The 19,143-nt window shown below is 38.7% G+C and overlaps 1 protein-coding gene and 1 long non-coding RNA gene across 10 annotated transcripts in view; one reads left to right on the top strand and one right to left on the bottom strand.

The window, feature by feature from the left end:
• LDB2 (LIM domain binding 2) overlaps positions 1-19,143 on the top strand; it is a 220,766-nt gene that overhangs the window by 148,710 nt on the left and 52,913 nt on the right. For all 9 annotated transcript variants that reach the window (XM_017805016.1, XM_017804973.1, XM_017805041.1 and 6 more), the window contains one exon: positions 17,640-17,812. In XM_017805016.1, the coding sequence (XP_017660505.1) occupies positions 17,640-17,812 (173 nt within the window). The remainder of the gene's footprint in view (positions 1-17,639; positions 17,813-19,143) is intronic.
• Positions 574-17,432, bottom strand: LOC108492584. The gene is made up of 3 exons (XR_001873161.1): positions 17,397-17,432; positions 4,895-4,932; positions 574-607 (listed from the first exon to the last, which is right to left on the bottom strand). It is a non-coding gene; the product is annotated as an uncharacterized LOC108492584 (long non-coding RNA).

Raw genomic sequence — 19,143 nt, forward strand, 5'->3', positions numbered from 1 at the left:
CTTTAGGTAAGCCTTCTAAAAATAAGTGTGATTTACATATGGTTTGCATATTTTAAACCATAATTTGCATATGTTAATTGACAGTCATTGCAGCAACAAATGTTAATGCATGTAGTCGGTCTAAATTGTAAGAGTTACTGGAAAGTTTGTCTGCTCAAAGGCATGCAGGCTCCCTTCTGTATCTCAGCAAAGACTGAGATACAGTCTTTGACTCTTCCCAATGATGCTGAGGAGTGAGGGGACTCTGTATTGCACACTTCAGGAGCCTAAGTGAATAAATACAATTGTATGTTTCCTGTTCTCAAAGGGTATTTATCTTGCAACTTTGGAAGTGAATCATCCCCCTGCTGTCAGTGCCTTTCATGACGGTAACTTTGTTCCAGATCATATAGAGAATTGCTCTTAAAGTGAGCCTATGTTTCCGAAACCTTTTTGGGGAATGAGGATCTTCATTTTACCAGCAAAATAAAGTATGAAGTAAGTGTCTCTTGTAACCATGCAGTGGAGTCAGGAAGCAAAACTGATGTAGAGGGAACCATATGAATACACCATAGCAAGGACTGTCATGCCACTGAAAACATGAGATTCATTTCTGCAGATCACCCATCTGTTTTGCAAGAACAAGCAAGATCAGGATATTAAAAATATATATATTGGAGGAAACATCCAAGTTTTTACTCAAAAAGGTGTTAGATAGGAAAGGACCTAGTAGGGAATAGCTGCTTTAATGATATTTTGGTTGCTGAATATTGCAACAGTTGACCCATACTGGAATAATCTTATAACGGGAGCCCCTTGGGATCCTTCTGCTCCGTAGCAGACATACTGGCATCAGTTTATGTATTTTCTAGGCCACTATGTTTCAAATAAGAGCGGTTTCATATTACTACTGTCAGTGATGCATGCAGAAAAAACAGTGAAAAAGACAAAAAGAAAACCTGTACAATTCTCCATCACAGTGACACCAATGTGATATCAATGATATGGATCATCCATCTAGCAATACTGTTTTGCTGTGGTTACCAGGTTTACAAGTGGCCGACTCTTTCCTCCAACATGTCTAATGTCACCAGCGGTACAGTTTTTATTCAATGTTTCAGCAAGACTTCTGCTTAGAATCACATTTAATAAAGACAACATAATAATTCCTGGTAAATTTAGGAGAATGATTCATAGGTGGGCAGGTAGTTGGAAGAATCCCCCATAATTGTCATCTCACTGCATCCTTTAAAAAACATCCACTGGCAGTCACTTTCTCGGGACTAGTCTGCAAATGCAGCAGGGATCACTGCTATATTTAGCTCAGCTGGTCAGAGCATGGTGCTAATAATGCCAAGGTTGTGTGTTCAGTCTCTGTATGGGCCATTCACTTAAGAGTTGGATTTGATCATCCTTGTGGGTCTCTTCCAAGTCAGAATATTCTGTGATTTGCCTGGGATATGTCAACCCAATATAGTATAGTCATCACAGTTTATGGAAAGGAGGTGATTATTTCTTATCAGTTGGTTACTTATATAAAGGTTTTTTAATTTCAAATAGATCACTGTAGAATATGCTAAAATATTCTTAATATCTGGAATCACTGGGGACACAAAGACACCCACAACATAGATATTGTCATTTTTTTCTGTGATACTGCAGTGTAAACAGAAGCATTTCTCCAGAAAAAAAAAAAAAAAGTATTTTTCTTGGTTTCTGATCGCATTTGGGTTAAAATTTACCCTTTATAAAGTAATCACCACTTTTTCTTGACACTGTTAAGAATGTCATTCCTCAAGTGTAACTTGTAACTCTGATGCAGTAAACAAAAATGTTGTTTCGTTAGTACTACCATTTGCTCTTAATTCTCCTCACAGTTGCATGAAAACCTATGTTCTGAAATTCAACTATTCCCATCACCTTCCTTGTGATTCTGAAGTTTTGGGTGCATTTATGCAGAACGTACAAAGCACCAATAACCTAACAAACAAGCAGGAAACACAAATTCTTCAATGGAAATGGTTTGGGTGAACTTCTTGTCAGTGAATTCCATGTGAGTACCCCTCTGAAGGACATTGAATGGAGCAGACAGCTCACAACATGAGAGAGTAAAATTTGAATGGGATGACATACAAGTGATGAAACTCAGGGGGAAAAAAGCAGGTGGAAATAGCAGAGGAGAAGCAAAAGTTCAGCTTCCCTACGCAGCATCCCCACGCAGAGCAACGGCTTCCTGTGAAGTTGCCTCTTTGGGGGTGTAGCCTGCCATCTGCCTTGGAAGTGGTGGATTTTTAGGAGAAATTAAAGGTGAGAAAAGTCATTCAGAGCCACTACTTGTGACTACATTGCACACCACCTCATGGGAATAGCTCTGGGAAATGAAACTGATGCTGCTTTGCTGACACAATGTGTGTACAGTTAGAAGCTCCTGTTCCACCCTAGTAGGATATTGCATGAGTGTGTAGGCAGAGATGATTATCCTGAAGAAATTCAGAATCATACTTTGCTAAACATGTAAGTGGGCACATTCTGTAGACACAAAGCACATACTGTAAGAGAGGGTCAGTATTTTCTTCTTTCAGAGGTATGGGTCCCTATCATACTGACATGAGTTTCATTGGCAGTAACAGGTGAGACTCAGTTGTGTGGTGTGGCAAAACCAAACCACCCCATGAATCTTTTCTGCATTTGTGTGACAGGCATCGTGGTACATTGTTCAGTCAGTGTGGGCACCTACCGGCTACAAAGCCTGGGGAGGAAAGATTTTAGTATCACATTGGTTGCCGTGAATTGTTTTCTATGCTATCTTGCATATATTCAAGTATTTAATGAGTTATTTTTGAAGTTCAAAACCATAGCTCAGACCACCAAAGTAATTTCTGTTTTTTACAATGGCAAGCAAAATAGCCATCTCTTTTTAAGAACCGCTTCCTCTGAGGTTCTTGCAAAGGCTGAAACCACAAGAATCACAAGCTAAAGAACCTGTGAGAATAAACTCGCTCATATGATTTTTAGCGCTTTCTAACTCTAACCAGGTGTGGGGTATGCAAGAACCTTTAAATTTATATTTCTTGTTGTGATCATTCTGCGAACAGGAGGATAGGAGGGATGTGGATAAAGTACTGTATGAAATACAGGAGTGCTGATCCAAAAAAATTTTAAATGTCATGTTCAGTCCAAGGCTTGTGCAGAGGTCTGGGAACAACTTCTATTTGTCTAAATTGCTTTATGCCTCACTGTGGGCGATTTTTCCTCCATTTCTACTTTTTGTAGCAAAATGACATTTTAGTTTTGAATTAATCCACAATTTTGCTGAAAAAAAAAATACAGAGGCTTCACTTTGTGTTAGCAAGCGGTTGCAGAGCAAAGCCCGTATTTTCAGGTTGCATTCTGTGTGCTTGACTGGCATAATCCAGAAACATGGGGAGCAGAAACAGTGCATCTACTTGTCCTGCATCAGAGTACAGCACTCCTCCTCTGCCCTCACCTCTTAGACGACTAATTTCACAAAAATGAAGATTATTTTCTTTAATTCTTCTTATCACTGTGCAATCAAAATGCCTGCCGTTTAAGTGGAGATCCATGAGGGACCAGTATTTGTTCTTGAATAATGTCTGAAGTAAGATCAGTATTAACAGGGGGGGAAATAAATTGAAAATATTCATGTATTAGTGTAGTAAAGGAAGGCTGACTTTAGACAGAGATGTTTTCTTATGGCTATGGTGAAAAAAATAACTTGGTAGGAGTGTTACTTTCTATTACTCTCCTGTGTAATGGATGCCCACAACAGAACAATTTTGGACTGGTGTTTTCTGCATTTTATTCCAGCATCTTTTTTATGTCTTATAACAAAAGTACAAATAGGTTCCTACCAAGCTTACTCTTACATGGTGTTAGGTTTTGTAAACAAATGTTAGCTCACTATTCACTGCAGTAGTTGGCACTACAACAATACACAAATCTGTTTCCAGATCCTGAACTGAGTTTGCAATGCTGCTATTAAAAAAAAAAAAAAATGTTCTTAGTTGTGAGATATGTACAAATTATTTAAAAGTCAGGGGGATATTTCAAATACATATGTATACAGCAATAGATTGGCATGTTCACACTCCAAGGGGGAGTTTCTTATTTTTTTATTGAGAGTCCTATTTGACCGTAATGAATTTGAAGTATACCAAATTATATTAGTTTTGCCACATTAGGTGATTTCTGTACATTTTTAAAAGTTGGTAAATTTTGAAAAAATAGATTTAATTTGTCAAAGAAGTATTTTTAATTACATGCTCATATGCATGTTAAGACACCAGAACATCTAGTTATGTATCTGGTATCATTCTCCCTGATGTCAATGGGGATTCTTATTGGCAGAGTTGCTTTGTAACCCTATTGGCACTGCTGATAAATAAAAATTACAGCTAAACCTTTAGAAAAGAACTTCCTACCTTGAATTTCTTCAGTTCTGTAGGAAAATATGTTCCAAGAGAATTTTTTTATATGCTTCTACTCTGGGACCATAAAGTTTGTATATATTTTTCTTTAAATAAATTGAGTTGTTAGGGTGATATTTGAAGTGTGGGATTCCCTGTGCTCTCATTGTACTTGGATGTCAATAGCTATTAAAAGCCGTGACTTCCATGTCTGAATGTATGCAACCTCTGTATCTTTCTACCTGTTCATTTTTGTAAGCAGGTGTAATGGACCCGGGCTGGGATCATGCCACACTTGTCCGATTATTTTTTTCCATTTTTGTCTTTGTTTTTCCATTTTTTCTTTTAGGTAGTCTGTGATTAGGCAAAGATGTTGGTCTGAGTGGGCATTTGGGTTGATCCTGTGTGCCAGTTGTTGTATGTTCTGGGAGTCCCTGAAATTTTCCTGACAGTGGCATTTCAAGATTGACATGAGAACTGCATCTTACCTGTAGTGGTTCCAGAAATCACAGCGATTGTAGAAAAACTACATCAAGAAGAAAACATAATACCTCTCTGTAAAACATGAAAAAATGTATCATACAGCTAAAAGGACAGAAAACAGGAAGAGGCTGTTTCAACTTGAGCATGGATTTGTTATAATACTTATTACTGATGTTACCTTTTTTGAGTTAAGGGCATTCTGCAGTATTTGCTGCATAAAATTTTATTAAAAACTATGTATAACGTGTGTTCTGACTGAAGCTTATAAACCTGTTACATTGCTTGCCCTTTTCTGAAAGTGCTTATTTATTACTTCATGTTATTTTGTCAGACATCTGATTTGTATAACTGAACACAGGGCATTTGCCTTCATTTTAAAGGTAATAAACAAGCTGCATTTTTAAAACCAACAAAGCATTTTTAGATGGTAGACTATTTTTCTAATTATTTTGTCCAGTGTGTTCAATACCTTTTTACTTTCTCTGCAGTTAGCTTCCATGAGCTTGAAAGAGAAGGAGAAAGAGAGTGGGAAAGCAAGCTTTGCTGCAGAAAAAAAAAAATATCAAAGCCAACCACCAACAGCTTTTTGAAAAAGAGTGTTCTGGTTGTTATAAAACATGTATATAGCCGACAACTGATATTATCCACTGGTGAGATATTGTTCATACATCTACAGCATAAAATTACCAGAAAAATCATGCTGGTTATCAATCCACATGTTCTCAATGCAGTTTGAGGATTTTGAGAATACCATGTATATCTTTTATCGTATCACCGTAACCCCTCACCTCCCACCAGTTCTCCAGACACACTCCCCACTACGTTATATCCCCTTTGATGCACATACCAACCCATTTCACCTCTGATATTTTTCACCTGAATGTGGACCATGCTGTGATGCTAGACTGACAGTGCTTGAGTGAGAATTCCTGTGTTCAGGGAAGGGACAATCTTTCTTCTTCATATGGCCAACCTGTGTGTTTCAGTCTTGCCAGGAATAGAATTCTTCCAGTGTTAAGGAGGTCAGCTAAGCCTGTATGGCGAATGCCTGTATGAGCCTGTTTTTCCCACACACCAAGCTGACCAGATGCTGTGTGGCCATTTTCATCTGCCTTGAAGCCCCAACAAATATCTGCTGCCTCTTCGCAGGATTTGCTTGCTCAGACGTGATGCCACGCTATGCAAACGTGTAGCTTTTGGGTTACTCAGAGTGTTAGCAGAGCAAGTTGGTGTCTGCCTACAATATGCTTTATAGAAACATTCATGGCTATGTTTACACTGTACTAACCACAGTGAGAGAATAGCTTCGACTAACTTAAACTAGCTGCCATAAGTACTGTTACTGTCTATCTCTCAGTGGAAGGGAGCTTGTGGAGAGCTGCAGAAAGCATTTAAGAAGAAAGGTAAACTCTGTCTAAGCTAAGCCCCCTGAGGTCCCAGCAGCCTGTGCTTGTCCTCAGGCTTCTCATCATGAATGGTGTCCTCAGGCTTCTCATTGGGCATGGTGGTGATGACGTGACATGCTGTTCTGGCAGATACAAACTGGACTGAAACCAAAAATAGAATTTATCAGGGTTGCATCTATTTAAAGGTGTGTGATGTTGCTGATTTTTCCTGGATGAGAATCAGGAACTTTAGAAGTGAAAAAGCTCTGCACTACACGTGGTACTCTGTCTCAGTCACTCGCAGCTTCTCTTCCAGTGTTTCTAAGAGTGAAAGGGACCTATGCATTATTCAGAGCAGTACTTTGTCAATTGTTTATTCTTCCCTTATATAGGCTGTATGTGTTTAATAGTATTTCTAGAGCAAACATTAATTGGTTTTTTTTCTGCCTCAGCTTCCCATCTAAACATGGTTCATAGGAGAGGCTGGAAATTAGAAACTGGTAGAATTATATTTGCAGACATGTCTCTTCAGAACAACTTCAGCAAATATAACACAACGGATCTTCCTATATGCTTTCACAACAATAATTGGAATATTTATACAGTTGAGGGGTGGGGAGTGGGGAAGGGATATCCCCACATAATGGACAAATTCTTAGCAAGTGGTTATTGGTGTGGGTCCAGTGATTTTCATGGAACTGTTTGATTTATATCAACAAGAGATTAATCAAGTCGATGGCTGTGAAATGTGTGGGTTGGTCACTTAACCCACCACCCGCATGAACACACCACAGAAAGGCAGACATGTGTTTTCTACAGCAACTAATCTTTGGGTTTTGAGCTCTGGATTCTACCCCAGACCATCTTGGGCACCTGCTTAAATGAATTGTAGCAGTATGGGAGGGTATGGCCAGTATCACTTTGTCTTAATGTCATTTTGCTTATGTTTTTACATAATTTTTTTGTTTCATGCCGTGTTTAACATTCTACTAGGTCAGATGAAGTCAGGGGTCAGGGGAGTGCTTGATTTAATACAACTGGATGGTTTCCCTGGTTTTTGTCTGTTCCTTTTGGTGTCCTGTCATTTGAATTTTATGTTTTTGACTTTATTTCTTGAGACGACTTTTCTGGGTATCATTTTCTGTGCTGTGTTGGTCCTTTATGTTGGTACAGATTGCATTTGTTCATCTAAAATGCCTGTCCTGCACAATTTCCATCATTTTTACGGTCTTACATTTTGTCATTTTCTGCTTGAGTTTGGTTGTGGTTTGTTATGTTTTGACAGTGGTTTGTCATACAGCTGTGAATAACCTCTGGTTTGTTCTTAAAACTTCCTTCTTTGCAGTTTTTTAACAAAATTAACTGAACTACTCTTTCTTCAGACACAATGATAGCACAGACAGAAGTGTGAGTGGCTATATACCGCAAGCAGGCAAACCATTTGTTCTGGCTTTATTTGCATTCAGAGTGTGGTATTTTTATGCAAATACAAATCTTCTGTTTGCTAAATATTCATGTGTAGATCTTTGGTGGGAAGTGATGGTTTTGATTTATAAGATGTAGAAGTTTTTACAATTAAAGCTGGAGCTTCCTCATCTAGGACATGTCTGTGTGTGGGTAACCACCCCCCCCCAGACATTTCTCCCCTCCAGCCTAAAAAATCAGCTTAGAACATATGCTTCCTGAGAAATATGCCTGCCATCAGAAATTCTAAATTTTTCAGTGTGGAGTAAGAGTCTGGCCTGCTCTGTACTGTTAGAAACCTAATTCAGTTGTTTAAACAATAAATTGTACGGTCTGTGAGTTTTCATTTTATGATCGATTAATAGATTCCCTAAGTACTTAGAGTGTTGTCACTGGATACGGAGCAAAAACTTAAAGCTTGAAGCTGGTATGGAGCTGTGCAGGGTTGATGCTCTGCTATTTGTGCTTCAGCTTGAGATGCTGGTTGTGAGATCTGCAGGAAAGGAGCTGAATTGAAGTTGACTGTGAGCCAGCAATGTGCCATTGCAGCAAAGAAATCAACAGCCTCCTGGGCTGTGTGAGGCAGAGTTTGAGGGAGGTGGTCTTTCCCTCAGTCCTGATGATACACATCTGTGTAGGATACTCAGTCTGGACTCACTATTTAGAAGCCAGACATGGATATACTGGAATGAGTCCAGAAAAGAGCCATGAATGTGATTAAAGGCTTGGAGGATTTGCTATATGAGGAGAGGCTGAGAGAGCTGAGACTGTGCAATCTGGAGAAGCTTATAATGTGTTTAAATATATGATGGAGACGGAGTAAAGCAGAGCCAGGCTTCTCAGTATTGCAAGAGGCACTGGGCACAAAGTGAAACACAGAAAATTCCGTTTAAACACAAGAAAAACTGATTTCCTCCGAAGGTGGTCAAACACTCGCTCATTGTGAGAAGAGAAATTGTGAAGGCTCCATCTTTGGAGATATTCAAAACCCAATTGGACACAGCCCTAGACAAGCCATTGCGGGTGACTTTTGCTCCGAGTGGAGGGAGGGATGATGCTCCCCAAGCCCAGATCCTGTGAAAGGGATCTTGGACTGCTGTTTTCTCTTTACATTCTCTAGTCCAAACTCTCTTAGCCTGAGGCTGAAATACTCAAGAACTGATGACTGAATTTTGTGGTAAGCAATTCTTTAAAGACTAGTGGTCTGCTGCCAGTGTAATAAGGAAAGGGTTTGGGAGGAGATTTTATTGTAATAGGTAGGCTGGCTGAGCCTTAATGAAAAACTACACTGATGCAGTTTAGCTTTGTACTGAGATATAGAGAGTTTTTTATAGTTCTTTTCTGAATGTTTTTACAAAAATGAATTATAGTGAAATATTATCTCTCTTTAGAGAGATGAAGGATTTAAGATTGAGTTGCAGATTATTTGACTGTTGAGAATAAGGGTCATGAAGTGTGGGGAGTTAAGCTGAGGTCTCATTGTCATAAAGTTTCTTACTTGCTCTTGACTCAAGTGTGTTTTAGAGGACTGAAGTGCTGGTTACACTCTTTCGAGTAAAGGAAACACTGTCAACTGAATCAAAATTATACACGCAAACCCTCACTAGACTAAAATATTGTTAGAAAATACTTACTGGACAAAAGACAAAGTCAAACCTAACACAGTGATTGAATTACACAGGATAGAAGGAACTGGAGAGGGAAACCTAGACATTTACAACTTTATAAACTTTAATATTTAATATTGCCTTTAACTGTAGGCAAAGTTATTGACATAAATAAGATATTCCAGATACCATTATACATCATGTATCTAAACAAAAACATTGGGTTCTGGTTGTTGGAAGGATCCAAGTCACCCAGTAACAGTGCTGAATCCACATCACACATCCCATTTTGTAATTTTGTTATAAAAATTGAGAACATAGGCAAATTGGTTGGAAGCATTAGATTTCCACAATTTCCAGGAAGTGTCAAGTAGATCATTAAAGATAAAAACAAAATTGTAAGTACAAGAGAAGAATATATATAATGCTAATTTTACTGCTCAAAAGGTGTACTTTATTATCAATATGGTGATAGTGCTTCCACTGTCTTCTAAACTTCATGGAGTTTAGAATCTATAATGTCTGTAGATTATACAGATGTTTTTCTGAATGTGCAAATATGTAGTATATTATTAGTATACTACTATTAAAAGTACACTAGACTAGTATACTCTAGTATAGTATTATTATTAATGTAGTATAGATTTTATATCTTAAATTTACTTTTATTTAATGCTTAATTTGTATAAATAACTATAAATTTCTGTAAATGGAGATTAATCATACATTCTAATTTCTATTGTATAAGTAGTCTACATGATAGAAGTCCAATCTTACCCACTAGATTGGGAGAAAAAAAGCACAGGTCTGTATGTGCCAGATTCTTCTTTGGATACATGTGGGTGGATTAATCAACATGGCCCACATGTCTCTGAGAGAGAATATGGACTTATTAGACTGTCTTTTCACTGCCTTCCGTGCCACACTATCAAATCTGACAGTAGATTTTCTTGGGAATTGACAGACTTGTGTTGTTTGGGTTTGAATCCACTCAGCAGATAAAGCTGCAGCTTCTTCCAGATAGCAGATCACAGTACTGAAAACTGGACCTTTACTATTGTCCAGCTTGATTGAGGGATCCCTCTCTTCACATCCCAGCCAGGTGGACTGTGTCCAGAAGAGAACACGGCTGATGTGCTCTTTCACTGGGTCAATTTTGGGCAAATAGAAGTATAGGCAGAATAACAGCAATGATGTTACTATGTAGCTCCATTCAGTTTTGCTCTGTGAGCACTGATGTGTTTATTTCAGTTATAGAAACATATGTAAATGAACATGCCAAGCTCTGGACCACGCAGATGTTAGTTAGCCATGACCAGAGATGTCAATTAACAATTAACAGAAAGCTCATGCTCTCTTCTGCAGTGCTCAGGAAGGTTCATTTGCAATCAATGGGATGTCGTCTTCTGGCTTCCCTAGTCCCTGCATCTGGCTGAGGAGAGTTATTTGTTACATCTCCATTTAATTACTGAGATCCAACTGTGATAATTTCTCAAGCAAGAGACTCTCATAGTCTGCCTAGAGCTTTATGGGATAGCTCAACATTTTGTATCGGGAGCCAAAAAAACCCCACAGTCCCAACCAGCAGAGTTCCTCAAGCCCAGCTATAGCATACTGATGAGATAATCAGCTGCAGACTGCACCAGAGCTTCCAGAGCTCCTTTAAGCTATAGGCAGAGAGTGTTTTTTTCATTCTGCCGCTGATTCTGCAGCACTTTTAAAGGCATTTTATATTTTATATTTTTTGGTTTTATTTGTTTCTGTTTTATTACTTATTTTATAACCTAATTTTAATTGAAGACATAGGACTTGACAGGATTCAGAGCTGCAAAAACCAGCCTGGAAGCAATAAACCCAATATTTTTATTTAACTGATTAACACTTCCATTGTTTCTTTTTTATACCAACTTGACAGGATCTTACATGGTGTATATGTATATGCTAAATCCAAGTCTCTGCCCCTGAGAGCTTCTACTGTAAAGGCAACACGTGAACAGTTCAGTGAGGGGTTTGCTATCAAGCCCTGCTTCTGCAAAGAGGCCATGACCCTTCATTCTGTAGACAGGGCACTGAGATTTTGACAGTCTATCTTTGGCACACAAAAGGAGGAAATGTTTTTCTATTCCTAGCCCACTAATAATGCCAGTTTCCTGTGAACTAGAAAAACATGTTTGCTTTCTATTTTACTCAAATCTTCCTTGGGAAAGAAAACCCCAACCTAACAGTACCATCATCACCACAGTGTGTAGTGGTACCACAATTATATTACAAACTGTATTTTTAACTGGCTTTCTGCCCATAGGTCATCTGAGGCTTGCAAAAGCTCTGAACTTCACAAGTTATGGACATTCCCATCTAGAGATCATTGGAGATATTGACGCAATGTGGGATAGAAAAATAATTCTAGAATTAAACTTATTCCTGACAGAATGAAGTATTTTACACTCAGGCAAACATATTTAAAAGGGAAAATAAATTAAATGACAGCATGAAAATAATGATTCCTGGGATAAGGGTGACAGAAGAGCACCCTAATCATCATCGTTGCATGCCCAGGCCAAAAAGCAGGAGCATGACCTCAGTATGTCCCTCCCTAAGAGGGAGGCCTTGGGCCATTTAATATGTTAGATGGTTTAATTCTATTCTTTAGAATTCCCCAGGTGTGATACTTAAGAAATTACATATAATATAACTGTTACTGACCTATAAAGCTTCTTGCCTACGTTCACAGATTGAATTAATTGATTTCTGGACTGCTCATGTTTGGAGGAGTGTCACAGATCTGTCTTACTTCAATTCTAAAATTGTTTTTTGGTTGGAAAATGTGTATGGAATCACATGTAGCCAAGCTGTTACACCACAAAATAGACTAAAGTTGTTTCATGCCAGCAGATGACAGCATTCTGTTTTGTGCAAAATAGTCGTTTCAGATATGCCTTTCTTATAGACATTTTCATATAAATAACTATTTCTTGTTGCTAAATCCAACTGATCTTTGTCAGTTTGCTTTGCTATCTGGGCAACTGCTAGCACAAGTGAAGCAAACATTAAGTGTCAGTGCCCACTTCTCATGAGAAACGGTACATCCTCAGACACTCAGCTAGGGAGGAAGATTGCTGCCCAGGACAAAATGATAATTTAAAGCAGCATTCCAGTGATCTGGAATTAATGCCTGAATGCTGAGGGCCAGGTGAATTTTCCTTCTAGTATATACAATATCTTGCAATGTGAGGTGTCACATTTCACACTATTAAATGGCCTTTTCTGGGAAATGGGACCTGTTAGTATTTGTAGATGCAGATATGCTTTCTTATGCTACGTCTGCTTTTCTAAGCCTGACTATTGGGCTTAAAGCCTCAGCACCTGCAGTCAGGGCTGTTCTAATGTACTTTTGCAGGCAGATGATATCTATTATTAGTATTGCTTGATAAGTCCCATGAAAAGGCCTTCTTTCTACTTATTTATAATTTTGCTAAGCTTGATCTAATAAAGCTGAAATTGTTTTTGCTTTTATCTAGTTCTTTTTTATATACAGCAAAAAAAGATTTCTTTTTTTCCCTCCAAATGGAAAAATATTGTTTTTTCCATGTTACTAAAGCCTTGCAAGTTTGTTTTTTAGATGTCTAAAAACCTGTATGCTCTGGAGTATGGTTGCTCACCTTTGTGGTAGGGGTGTCCCTTTTGTCCTCTTTGTGGAAATCTGACTGAATTTAGCAGATTTCTAAATATTTGAGGGAAAAAGGTCACCAAAAAAAAAAGGTATGCAGTGCAGGCTTTGCTACAGTTCAACAGCTAAAATTCCCAAGGTCTTCCTTTCCAAGGATTATAGTAAGTGTCCTCGTCAGAGTCCAATGGGGCTAACCACACGCCAACTACATAGAGTAACTAGATATTTTGGAGCTCAGGGCTGTGTGAAGTTGTCGTCATTTCCACTGCAAAACCCACAGGGAAGGCTCAGCCAGTGCTGCATGCAAGAGCAGGAAACCTTTTCTTCTACACTGCCAGCAGATATGTCTGGGATCCAGGCAGCCCTGTGAAGGAAAGAACTTGACCTGAATGTAGGGGTAAGAAAAGGGATGAGGAGGAAAAAAAAAAAAAAAAGGAAGAGAAAAAATCAGGACAAGATGTCATTGATATGATGAGATAGGAGAGAGAAAAATGGTAAATGGGAGATGAAAGAAGATGGAGGATGATTAAGTAAGGGAGAGTTGGAAGTCAATGAGAAAAACAGGGAACAGGTTTGGCTGGGTGAGGGACACAATGGGAAGAGGTCTTCTTGAATCGTCTCTTGCTGACGAGAAGCTGAAGGAAGGAAGGAGAGATGGGATTCATTTAGAGAAAGAATCTGCTCTTAGGAGGAGACAGAGTGGAAGAAGTGCAGAGAGATAATTTTGGAGGAAAAAAAACCAAATCAAAAACAAAACCAAAAACAACACCACCACTCACACAAAAAAACCCAACACCACAACAACAACAACAACAAACAACAACCAAAAAACCAACCAACCAAAACCAACCAAACAAACAAAAAAGACAAACCACAAACCAAACAAAAAACCAAACAAGATCCAGAACAGTGCTGAGACTGCTGAGGCAGGGAGCCTGGGTCAAGGAGCTGTGGAAGCTTGGCTAGGTAGGAAGGGCACCAAAAAAGTGTATGTGGAGCTGGCGTTTTGGGCAGAGTAGAGGACAACAAGGAGGCTGAGACTAGATAACTGGGCCTGCTTAAATAAGAAGAATGAGGAAATCAGGTAGATTTGGAATGGGTTGATGAGCGTCCTTGAGCAAAAGAAAAAGGGGTAGCATGTGCGGAGGGGGAGAAAAGACAGGGAGATACTGGGAATTGAACACTGAACTTGGAAGATAACTGATGTAAGCCACCAACCCTAAGGTGAGAAAACAGACAACTGGACTATGGGTGTGGGTGAGCAAGAAGAATGGAGAAAGAAAGAAAGAATTTCCTGACATCAGGAAAGGAAGTTACAAGAATTTTCCCATACTCAAACTGCTACTGCAAACACTCGTGTTGGGAGCTCCTGTGGCTGAGATCTGTGTGCTGGCTCTGAGGGTCCCCAGGCAATGCTCCTTTAGGGATGTGTGGTGTGGCAGGGAGGAGCCCTATGAAACTATGCACAGACATAAATTCTGAATGTGTGTTCTGTGGGCTAAAAGCCAAGCTCTAAAATATGAAAGAATTCCAACTGCAGTGGCATGTAAAGCTTAATTCAACCCCATTGGTGCAGTTGGATGTGCTATTTATATACTTTTCATTGTTGCTGTGGCTGCCTCTGGGGAATTGCAAACCCAAGACCAAGTTAGTATACAGTTTGGTCTGGGTTCTGCAAGATGAGTTCACTGCACTGGCGCAAGGATGATTAAGCAACATCCTGAAGTGGCCACAAGTATCAAGTTATCCCATAATCCTACCTTCTCATTATCCAGGATTCTCCTAGGAAGTATCCTTCAGCTATCTCTAGCATAAGATACATGACATTACTAAAATCTTGTTGAGATGTAGAGTGGCAGACAGAGATGGAGTGTGCACCTCCACACATGATCGTGTTCATCTCCTGCGAGAAGGGAAGGAAAAGCATCTTTGCAACGTTACCATTCTTTTGCCCAAGAAAGGATTGTATGTATTCATGCAGCAGAGCAGGGCATGCACACACATATGTACTTGAATACTTATCTACGCAATCATGTTTTGGAAGAGAAAAAGCAAGGAAAAGTTCTTCGTGCTAAAAAATGCACAAAGTTTGCAATGATCTCTAGAGGAGCTACTCCACAGCCTTTTGTTGTTCTTGGAAATACCATCTCCTGCACAAATAAACTTTGTTACCGCTGAAGAGAGTTTCATGTTTATCCTAGAAATGAAATGATCTTTTAAAACCATTGAGTGCTTCAGGAAGAGAACCAAAACCTTGAACATGCTTCAGTCTTTTGTGGCAAAGCAACATAGTGTGCTGAGGACAGGTCTGCTCATCAGTACAGGTTTCCATTTCTTGTGGAGTTGAATATTAAGCTATAATCATTTATGCTGGTTATTTGCATCCGCTGTTTTCAGTTTTACAGACTGACAGGGTCTGCATGTGCATCTGTCATGCAAAATCAGGTTCCATGGAGCATATCCTTGTGTGCACCTCTATTCCTTTTCATCCTTTTGGTCTCATACTTTGTTGTTCACAGTAGCATATCCCTGTGGCAAATATAGATAATACTTACGAGGAAAAGTAATAAGTTATTTAATGTATTTCTAGCCTCCTTTAATGTGTTGTAGCTGTGAATACAAGGAAAAGAGCAACACCATATGACCATGCTACTTTGGGAACAGTCTATAAGCTGCAGTTAAATAGTTTCGAGATATTTATGCAGTGCATAAGTCACATGAATAGAGGTTTATCACAATCAGTAGGAATGCTGGATTTTCATATCACACATTTGCTGCTTAAGATGATTAGCAGGAAATTTAATTTGCACTAATTAGCCTTAGGGGAGCAAGAAATTAACTTGATGGGTAAATTTCACTTTTTACTATATACCATACCAACATGGAGAAATTTGAGTTAAAGCATGAGTTGAATGCTATGCTAATACACTGGACTTCAGTTTTTCTAAATTAAAATAAAAGACCGTGAAAAGATAATATGTGCATGTTCATTGGGTGGGGTTTTTTAGGAGCTAGAGTCACAGAATAGTCTTTCAATGTATTCACTGAATTTTCAACCACTTCCAGAGAGTGTGGTATGTTTTTGTACATTAAACTACATTGATATCTGATATTACAGCCAAATCTTTAACAAGTCCTAATTTTCTATATTTGCATATTTTCATTATGCAATGTGCATTATGACTGCACATGCAACATTCCACATTGTAACACACAGAACAAACATATTTTTCACAGAACTACTATGAAAATTCAATATTTTTTAATTTGCAACACCCATTTGCAAATGCATTTTTAGGTTCTGGAGCCTTTGTTCATCTGCTGGCAAAATTTCTATGAAAATAGTTTTTTAGAAATTACTCTTAAAGTATGCAGCAAGTGAGGGAGGCATGAGTCACCATATAGTCCTAACAGACAAATAAGAATTAGGAACTAATAAGCTCTAATCTTGCCTGTTGATGGTGACTTTTCTATCTCATTCTTCCGAGAGACCATTTAGATTACTTGGGTTTTCCCTTTAAAATGGATGCAATTTTTATGTATCCATCACTCAGAATTACTGTGGATTGACTAATGAAGGCAAAGCAATGAGTCATTTTGTGTGGAAGTATTGGTCTATTACAAACTGAAGTCTCCTATCATACCAGGCTTGTGGTTACATCCAAATTTATCTGTAAAGAAGGAGATGGAAAGCATGAGTTGCATGTGAGATGATTGGTTTTGATGTCAGCACTTCTGCTAGTTTGTGCATCTAAAGTACACTCAGAATTACTATTGCATATTTGGAATTAGACCCTGTAGTATTTAGCTGATACTAATATGGAAGTGAGAGGTGTGACTTCAGTGAGAGTTTTGCCCTACTAAGTATTGCTGAACTGGGTACCTTAAGTTCCTAGTTTGGGGTGTAAGTGGGGCATATAAGTGAGTTCAGGTGTCTGCTCAGACTTTTTAGCCTATGATATAAACACTGGGCTAAAGAGAGATCTCAGATAGACTTGTGGGTAGTCATAGATTGTATAACACATTGTTTTGCATTCTCAGGTTCTCCTTCATTCCCCAGTACTCTGATTTCTCAGCAGTAGCCCTCCTATTCAATCAAGAGTGTGTGTGTGTGTGTGTGTGTGTGTGCATGTATGCATGGGTATATATAAATATACTTGTGCCCAAACACAAACAAACGTGTATGTGTACACAACCCCCATATATAAATTTGCTTTGCTTTTTTTGGGTGTAAAAGTATATTTCTGTAACTGCTCACCACTTGTATTTATACACTGGGTAATATCCAACTTTCAGTCGTAATTGACACCATGTGGCTTTTTGTATAATAATTACTTTGGGACAAAAAACCTTGCAGATGGTTTCAAGAGTGACTCTAACTTACCATCAATGTAAAAAGATTAAATATGATGAGCCCACTCCCTCTGAATGGAATCAGCCATTTTCATTGATTTCAATGGGAGCAGGCGCAACTTCATCTCTACAAAAGGGAGAGAACATGTATTATATTCATTAAATGAAAGTTTGATTTCATTGAACTTAAAATTATTCATGTGCTGTTAGCAAATGGTTTGAGATTTTATAACCTAGAGCATTTGCTGAATTCTGCTTTGTATTTTCCTCACAGCAATTGGAAGGACCCTCATTCCTCGTTATTTTAGCACTGTCTTTGAAGGAGGTGTAACAGACCTGTATTACATTCTCAAGCACTCAAAAGAGTCATACCACAACTCATCCATCACAGTGGACTGTGATCAATGCACCATGGTCACTCAGCATGGAAAACCTATGTTTACCAAGGTAACAGGGAAGACTCAATAAAGCATGTTGTTGGTTTTTGGTTTTCTTTTTCTTTTTTAGTGTGTATAAGGGTAAAAAATATTGGCTGTTGAATTTTTCTGGTAGACTGAGATTATTTCTAATACTGAAAACCCTTGAAGCCATTTAATTACTGTTTTCTATATTCATTATGTGACTGGAAATTTCTGTGGGTATCTTCTGCAATTCTCCCAGAAAGATTACAAGAGAAGCTCATAATGCCAAGTGCCAGAACTATCAGTTTTATGTGAATTAAATTCAGCCTGCCCATCTCCTTTTCTCTGCGCTTGATTTTAAAACAACAGTGAGATTTCACATTTCTGCTACCTACCATATGGGATGGTATGCATTACATTTGATACTTACCTAGTACAAGGACTATAAATCTCCAGGAAAATAGTGATTTAATACAGTAGTCTGCCAGCCCAAAGCGCAGTGAAGTCAATGGAAGGAGTCAATTGATTTAAACATGCTCTGGATCAGGCAGTTAGTGAATATTCAATATTTGTAATTGATAGTGACTTATCTTCATGCATAGGCCACTTCTAGTCCTGTAATTAAACCAAGTACCATATATTTATAAAGAGTGGAAAATAAAAATTAAAACAAAAAATTCCCTTATATTAAAAAACAGTAAAATGTTTTTCAAAATGGAAGTGTCCCTTTTAAGACATGAACAGGAAAAAATGATTTTCCATCTTGTACCTGTTCATCTTTAACCTTTTCATGGAGAAAAGAACAAAAGTAGAAGGGGTAGCAGGAGAAGATAGCTCATCCGTGTTGCCCTTGGCCCGCAGGACTGTGGAGGTTTTAGTTTTAAGTCACTGGCTATTGACAGCATCATGACCAAGGTCCACGTGGCTCAGGCTGTTTTAGCATGTGTGTGAGTCCCATCCCTTTGCAGAGTTTTCTTTGCCATCTTCCTGGCTCTTGGGGTAGGGCTCAAAGAAGAGGGGAAGGAAGCTGCTGGTGTGTGGTGCACTGGTGAGCCACAAAGTGTGTATTTAGTGGTGTCATTGTTCCAGCTCTCCCACCCCAGCCCCTGTGACTTATATAGATGTAAAAACAGATAGACAGAGAAGAGACCAGATATTCCTAGTAGCACTTCTTTGCCAACTCACTGCTCATGAGGAGCTGTGAGTGCTGGCCATGTCCACCCCCATGTGCAGGGGACATGGCAAAGGTACACCGTAGCTACTTTTCTGCTGAGAACCCTAAAGCCATTTCTGTGTCATTTCCCTTTGTGTTAGCTTTAATGCAATATCAAATAAAAGGGGGTTGGTTTGGTTTTTTTACTCAGTAAATACAGAACA

Source organism: Lepidothrix coronata, unplaced genomic scaffold (genome assembly GCF_001604755.1).
Source record: "Lepidothrix coronata isolate B3197 unplaced genomic scaffold, Lepidothrix_coronata-1.0 Scaffold0, whole genome shotgun sequence".
Taxonomy (NCBI): Eukaryota; Metazoa; Chordata; class Aves; order Passeriformes; family Pipridae; genus Lepidothrix; species Lepidothrix coronata.